The sequence below is a fragment of the Gallinula chloropus genome, assembly GCF_964237585.1.
Source record: "Gallinula chloropus genome assembly, chromosome: 6".
Classification (NCBI taxonomy): Eukaryota; Metazoa; Chordata; class Aves; order Gruiformes; family Rallidae; genus Gallinula; species Gallinula chloropus.
In genome coordinates this window covers 21,909,755-21,917,783 of record NC_140091.1, presented here as the reverse complement: position 1 = coordinate 21,917,783, position 8,029 = coordinate 21,909,755, and the positions used below count along the sequence as shown (strand labels likewise).

At 48.1% G+C, this 8,029-nt stretch overlaps 1 protein-coding gene across 1 annotated transcript; it reads right to left on the bottom strand.

The window, feature by feature from the left end:
- Positions 1–1,417: 1,417 nt before the first annotated feature.
- On the bottom strand, positions 1,418–7,571 carry RNF2 (ring finger protein 2; the record flags this gene model as incomplete). The annotated part of the gene is made up of 6 exons (XM_084266052.1): positions 1,418–1,519; positions 2,413–2,584; positions 4,878–5,150; positions 5,627–5,842; positions 6,983–7,143; positions 7,485–7,571. The coding sequence occupies 6 exons, from the start codon at positions 7,569–7,571 to the stop codon at positions 1,418–1,420; spliced, it is 1,011 nt and encodes a 336-aa protein (XP_084122178.1).
- Between the last annotated feature and the right edge of the window lie 458 nt (positions 7,572–8,029).

Genomic DNA, 8,029 nt, shown 5'->3' with positions numbered 1-8,029 from the left:
GAAAGATGGACAGGACAGACTGGCAACTCCTTCCTAAGAGAGCCCCCGAGTGCCTGAATACCTGGGTGTACCATGTACCAACAACAGTCTGACTACAGGCAAGATGAGGAGCAATAGCATATGGTTCAAAGTACATCGCTTCTTGCCTGTGGCAATGGGGTTTGCTTGTAGCTTCAGGGGCAATGGCTCCATCAGCAAGTCCTGCAGCCCAGGGAGCCTCACATACCAGTGGTTCCCATACACCAAAACACCAGGAGGTAAAACAACCCCCAGTAAGTGACTGAAGTCCACAGCGAGGGAAGAGGTGCTGAACATGCAGATGAATGGCAGCTACTGGACTTCACGCAACAGCCTACTGCCGAGTGTTCACACTCGAACCAATATTTAAGACACTAACCGGTAAACTTTGTCAAGTACTAAAATTGCCTTCCAAAGTGCTAAGCCATGTTTGGTAAAGCTATGGCAAGGGGTGGGGGGAGAAAAAAAATCATAGTCCTTGAGCAGCTTACAGTTGAAGTTCTCTGTCCTCAAAATGAAGCCTGGATGAGGTCACAGCTGGGGCAGCACGAGTTCTATGAAGCAAAGCATTTTGATGGTGCTTTATGGAATTCTGGGGATCTGCTTTAAAAACAAACGTGTTTTTTAGACAGTTCTTTACAGAAGGTTCCCATACATTCACAGCAAACATCTGACTCTTGACTACAGGGAACAGAGTGGGGCCATAAAACGTCCAGGAGATGTCGTTCTCAGCTTGTGAGAGCAGGATAACGCTGCAGCGTGTGTCAGGATCAGCATCTTCTACCTGGGGAAGAGTTATGGCTTTGGGTTGCTCAGGGGGGGATTGACTGAAGGTTTAAAGTGATAGCTCTGTGTGTTACAACAACATGACTAATACACCTTTTGTAGGGAATCGGGGGACCGCTAGCTGCAAGACTATCAGAAATCAGGTCTCTACCCATCTTTTATAGGGATAACCATTAGCAAACGACAACATTTAACACATTCCTTGGCTTATGTTACTATTGAATAGACTTACTCAGCCATCCAATGCTCAGTACTTCACAGAGGCTACTATAACTGTGTCAAATGTATCAGGAATCCAGATTTATCTGGACAAAACTAAGACATTCCAAACCGGAACACACGTTCAGTTATCATGCATTAGGGACAAAAAAGCATGTCAAACACTGGAATGCACTGGAGAAGGTCATTTAGTCTCCTAGGGAAAAACCAAAAACCCAAACCAAAGCCTAAATTAAATACCACCCAGAATACTGTCTACTCATATCAATAAGTATACTGAGAGCGCCTGAAGGCGGCACGCAGATCGTCCACGAAGGTATCGGTGAGGCCGTCTTTCAGTATTAAAGAAGTAGCTATAAAAAGAGTTAGTCCCATCTGGGTTTTCCAGCACAGCCTATTTGTGTTCCTTCGTTGGTGCGTAGTACAGTTCCATGGGCTTGTTCACTTTCCAGTACTTCTCACTGACCAGTTCCAAGGAAAATGACCCGTTTAATACCTAGAACACAGAACAGGAGTAAATCCAACAGCTCGTAGGGGTGGTGCTCTAGCACCAGGCAACAATGTGAATCAGAGGAATGCCCTGACAGAAGTTGCTGGTTACATGGCACAAGTTATTTGGTAACCATTTGGCACCCAGAAGTAACTTGCCAGCTACTCTAACTCCTGATCTTGCCAAAACAGCACCGACAAACACCCTAGCAAAGCAAATACAGCAACAGGGAAGGGCAATTTTCCTCTTTCCTCTCTGCACGCAGAGGGAGCAGTTGCTGTGTATTCACACCAGGAGCATCTCTGCTTTTGCCTGAGGGACAGCCTGCAGTTGTGGGTGTGGTAAAGACTTTCCTTGCAAAAAGCATCTGCCCATCTCCTCTCCAGAAGCCTTATTTTCTTCAGGGGAGTGACAAGTGTAAGACCGGGCTCGGAGCTGGGTCTAACTGCGCTGGTGTATATTGTAGCTGTATATTCTGAAGTCGGCAACCAAGCAGAGGGGGCTCTTCCCCAGCTGTTCACAATGGAACACAGGATACCTACTCTGGAGCAGGGAAACCTTAGAGACACTTCCTCGTGCTAGACCTGTCTGTTCTTGGAAGAAATTCTCAGATGAGGTAATACTTGTCCTCTGCGATTTTCACTGTAAAAGAATGGCATAAGCCAGCTAGTACTTGCTGACATCACTGTTTTTTCCCCCAGTAATTAATGCACCTCCTTCTCTACTAACCCAGTGTTTATTCTGTACGTTTTCCTCCTACAAAGCAACTCATCTGGTTTAAGTCAACACCTCAGTTCTATGAACTTTATCCTTGTGGCAACTCAGGAAGAGTCTGGTTAAATGGGTTCTAATCGAATCCGTACCAAAGCTCAGTTTTACTCGCCGACAGAAGGACTTACAGTGAACTGCCCGTTGGCGGTGGCGATGTAAATGGTGTACTGCTTCTCACTGGCCGTGTCCAGGTTCATCTGGTTTGACTCTCCTTTGCTACGAAGCTCCTCCAAAGCCAATCTCACAGCCAGGTACTTGGACAAGTGATCAACAGTAGCATTGCCTGAGGTCTTGATGTATCTGTGACAACAACAGAGATGTCTGAGTTGCAGGTACCTGGGTGGCCAAGAAGGCCAATGGCATCCTGGCTTGTGTCAGACTCAGCGTGGCCACAAGGCCAGGGCAGGGATTGTGTCCCTGGGCTGGGCACTGGTGAGGCTGCACCTCGAGTGCTGGGTCCAGTTCTGGGCCCCTCACCACAAGAAGGACACTGAGGTCCTGGAGTGAGTCCAGAGAAGGGCAATCAGGCTGGGGAAGGCGCTGGAGAGCAAACCTTCCGAGGAGCGGCTGAGGGAGCTGGGGGTGTTCAGCCTGGAGAAGAGGAGGCTGAGGGGAGACCTTATCACTGCCTACACTGACCTGACAGGAGGGTGCAGAGAGGTGGGCGATGGTCTCTTCAGCCAGGGGACAGGTGACAGGATGAGGGGGAATTGGCTCAAGCTGCACCAGGGCAGGGTCAGATCAGATGTGTTCTTCCCCAAAAGGGTTATGGGGCACTGGACCAGGCTGCCCAGGGAGGGGGCTGAGTCCCCACCCCTGGGTGTGTTTAACAGACGGGTAGATGAGGTGCTCAGGGATATGGGTTAGCACAGGACAGGAATGGTTGGACTCGATGACTTTAAAGGTCTTTTCCAACCTTGTGATTCTGGGAAGGAGACATGTGGGACACCCTCAGTTTCTTAGCACCAAGTGTGAAAAGGCCTCCAAAGATGGTTCACCAAAAGGAGCATTGCCTTCACCCAAGACACACAAGCAGCTTACCCAATTGCATTGTTCCAAAGTGCCCTCACATCTCTGACACAGGCCCTCCTGCTCTTTGCAGAGAGGACAGTGCTGCCCTGTTATCCACTGAAAATGATAACTAGGGGGGTTGAGAACTACACTGCAGAGGCCTCTCCCAGACACTCAGCTCGCTCTCCCTCTGCCTTTCCCAACAAACCCCAGAACTCCCCTTCATTTCCAAACCAAAAAGCTGGCAGAAGCTTGCAATACGTTTTTAGGCACTACAAAGGGATGTCTCATCAGGAGAGAGAGCCAAGGAGAGACCTGTGGAGACCACAAGACTGCTCAGTGCTCTGCTCCAAAATCTGCAATCTGTGCTTGGACTGGACCATGTAATAAAACGCCAGGGAAAGCTTCCAGCCTACAAATCCTGCTGACACAACACTGCTCCAAAAACTGCTGACACTTCCACAAGGTTTGTTTATTCCCAAAGAATCCCAGAATAAGTAGAAAGGGTCTGATGTTATACCATCATCCTAGTGCCTACTGTGAGCTGCAGTGGTGGAAACCCTCGAAAACATCTTGCTTTGGGATTGAAGGCTTGGAACAGATTGTGACTGTATTTCTGACAACACTCAGGCAGTACCACCTACCCGACTCGCAGTGGAACGAGGGAAGGATTTGTAGTGGAACGATGGGCTGAGACCAACGGGATGAAGTTTAACAAGGCCAAGTGTAGAGTGCTGCACATGGGACAGAACAACCCCATGCAGCACTACAGGCTTGGGGGAGACTGGCTGGAGAGCTGTCAAGCAGAGAAAAACCTGGGGGTGTTGGTTGACTGCAGGCTGAATATGAGCCAGCAGTGTGCCCTGGCGGCCAAGAAGGCCAATAGCATCTTGGCTTGTATCAAAAACAGTGTGGCCACTAGGTCTAGGGAAAGTGATTGTGCCCCTGTACTCGGCGTTGGTGAGGCTGCACCTCGAGTACTGTGTCCAGTTCTGGGCCCCTCACTACAAGAAGGACATTGAGGTCCTGGAGCAAGTCCAGAGAAGGGCAACCAGGCTGGGGAAGGGGCTGGAGGGCAAATCATGCGAGGAGCAGCTGAGGGAGCTGGGGCTGTTTAGCTTGGAAAAGAGGTAGCTGAGGGGAGACCTTATCACCACCTACAACTACCTGAAGGATGGTTGTAGAGCGGTGGGCAATGGTCTCTTCAGCCAGGTGACAGGAGATGGGACAACGGGAAACGGCACAAAGCTGCACCAGGGCAGGTTTAGATTGGATATTAGAAAAGAGTTGTCAGGGCCTGGAACAGGCTCCCCGGGGGTGCTGAGTCACCTTCCCTGGATGTGTTCAAAAAAAGGGTAGATGAGGTACTTAGGGATATGGTTTAGCTTAGGATGGGAATGGTTTGACTTGATGATCTCAAAGGTCTTTTCCAACCTTGTGATTCTGTGAAGGAGTGCATAGGATCAAACAGGATGTGGTATGACCCAAATAAGTTACTCCTTGGGGCTTTTAGTTATCAATAAAAAACAAAAGCACCAGTAAATAAGAGTAGAGTGCATGAAGAGGAACAGAAGACATTTACCTTGTCTGTGCGCTGTCATCGTTCTCCATGAGGGTCGGATGAGGCCTGAAGACTAACTCGATCTCACTGGCACCGTCCATCACGGGGTCGATGGCCACAGTTGTGTTGTTATTGTCCAGTTCTAGCCCAGAATCATCCGATGTTTTGGTCCTCTTATTACTTGGCCCCGCCTCCTGATTGCTGTGCGTTGAGGCATTGCTACAGTGGGAACTGTCCCCGTTATCCTCCGCTCCGCTGCCATTCTCAATCTGCTGTTTCTTGCCCCTCTGCAACCTGATGGGAAACAGGTGGAAATGCAGTGAGCGCTACTCCGCATTCACAACTCGCCCAGTGTACGGGCCTGCGATTCCTCCTCCTCCCAGTCTCTGCCATGCGTAAATTCACGCAGCTGGAAGAGCTGGTGTGAAGTCACAGCTAAACCTGGAGTGACAGGCGTGACAGGCATTTGTCCGCCTGTAACAGTAACATGTCAGTACAGGATTCACCGTGTTCCAGGTTGGTATCAAAGACACAACAGCCGTAGTTTGGGAAAGGGAAGCTGAAATCCGCTGTCTGCAGCAGGCTGCCACAAAGGTTCCCATCAGGAGGCAAAAGGATAAAGATGATTTTGCCAAAGGTTACTAGAAGTTATTTTGGCAGATTTCAGAGGAGGGAAGAGGCATCTCAGGCTATACAGTGAGGACAGACGGTGTATTTTTAGAGCTGGGGCAAACAAGGTTGCACATGGATAAATGACGTGGATTACGTACCTGTTCATAGCCTGAATCTTTAATCCTTCCTCGATGCTGTGACTTAACGCTTGCTGGTTGTTGTGTTTGCTGATTCTGGCCAGCACTCTCTCCTGGTGAGCTTCGTATTCATCTCGGCTTGGATAAATTTTACTGATGAGAGCATCAAAATTGGGATCTGGTCTCAGTGATCTCTTTGAAACTAGCTTTTTACGACACGTGGGACATTCTTTGTTGCTGGAAATGGAAAAAAAGGAAGAAAACAGTGCTAAGTCCTGGGCAATAGGAGAAGTCTGCCCTAATCCTGCAATTCAGAGTCACAGTGCTCGCTAAGAATATCAATAGTACATCCACAACAGGGCTTCTATCTGGATCAGATAGTTGCAGATATTTAAACAAAGATTCCACAACATTTATCTCCCTCCATTTTTTGTTTTTTAGGTGCGCTGAAGCAAACTGTAGGCTGAAGAGTTCTGAAGTTCTGCTCTGCAAACCATCCTTCCTTTAACCCTCTTGGCTGGCTTTGCACACAGACCACAACACGGGGCTAGCAGGAAGGATATAAAGGCACTTGCTAGCACTTGCAGGACAAAACAAAGATTAAGGAGCCTGTTCTACAGTTCAGCTAACTAGTGGGAAAGCTGAAAGAGCCTTGTCCTCCCTACCCCTTTCTTCTCATTTAACTGAACCGCGAGGTTCACACCATTTCTTTCCTGTAAGAGGAAGAGGCCTCAGCAGATGAAGCGACAGCGTCTTTACCCCGTGGTGTTCTATTGTTCCCCTCAAATGTATTTTTGCTAATTACTCATCAGAATTTACACAGGCACAGCGAGTTAAGTGTGACGTCAGAACACAGGGATTGCCATTATCAGAAATAGATATTCACATCGTTGACTTAATCGCTGCTGTTTAACTCAGAATTGTATTGCTTTGGGGAAAATGGGGACTTGTCACTGAAGAACACAAGCTTTTTGTACTTCAGTGAGGTTGTTTCAGTATGGAGGCTTGGAAGTAGGACCAAAAGGCAAGACAATTTGCCATTTCTTATTAGGGAAAGGAAGAATAAGGGAAAACGAGACTCGATTTTGAAAGTAACGTAGTGTATTTTTGTTTTTCTAGTACTGGATAAGAGAAAATGAAGAGGGGAGAGGAGAGAAAAAACCAAGAGGGGAGAGAAAAAACAGTGAGGTTTTCATCTCTTTGCAGAAACAAAGTTACGGGAGGAAACTCACAACTGAAATAGGAAAAACATGCTGCACATACTGAAACTTGCAGTGTGTGGGTACAGAACTGTTCCCCATCAGCACCCAGGCCTTAAAGGACTTCACATTTTCATGTAAAGTGAAACCCCTTTTCCCCTGTACCACGGTTATGTACCCGCTCCTGAGGGCTGTGATGATGCAGTCAGCACAGAAGCGGTGCAGGCATTCCTTTGTTGTCATGGTGTTCTTTAACATATCCAGGCAGATGGGACACATCAGTTCACTGTGCAGGCTCCTGGGTGACACCACTATTTCCAAGCCATCGGTGATCGCTTCCTAGCATAAGATAAAGCACAATTCTTTAAGGGAATTTGGTAACTTCCTCATAGAGGTTGCACATTGTACTGTGCTTTTAAAGAGGAACAGAGTAAAAAAAGACATAAGTAGACACATACATAACCATATACACACATATACTGCTAAAGGAAGGAAAAGAGATCAAACATCAATTTATTTCTCCAATATAAGGCAGGTTTGGGGAAGATTCTTTTTAATGTGCACTATCACTTAAAATAGATGCTTAACACTCCTTTAGGAAAACCATAAACATCAAGCTTCGAGTTCAGGGCAGTGGAACAAGAAGCCCTGAGCACAGCCCAGCAGTCAGCACGTGTTACCTGAGGTGTCCTTTGCAGCTCGTACAAACTGAGCTCCCACGTTTTGCTCAAGGGTTGTGTCCCATTGGTCTGCACAGCTTGAGACATGGCTGGGAAGGGAAAGAGAAACAAGTTGCTCCCCAGTGCACATCTGGCTGCAGGAGCCAGTTCCCTCCCTGGAGCCCCCGGGGCGATACAGACACAGGGGTACCAGGGGAACACGGCTTCATCCAGGTACCAGGCTCTGCAGTGTTACACACCGATCATCCCACACACCGCTCCAGAAAAACTGAGGGACTCCCTCAACTGTGAGCACCTGGCAAACACCAATGAAGGTCGTTAAATAGAAGTGACATGGAACTTCCCGGCCACACAACCTTGGCTCTGGGGGGGCAAAAGCTGCTCACGGCACCCAGAGTGGAAAATATCTGTAGTGCACCCACTGAGAAACGTGCATATGGGTCCAGGAGGGTCTAGGTCCTACACAAGTGGGAGGTCAGAGTTGTGCATTAGCTGAAGGTGCTATATTGCCTTTCTTTTCTCTCCTGGAAATACTTGGCTAGGGG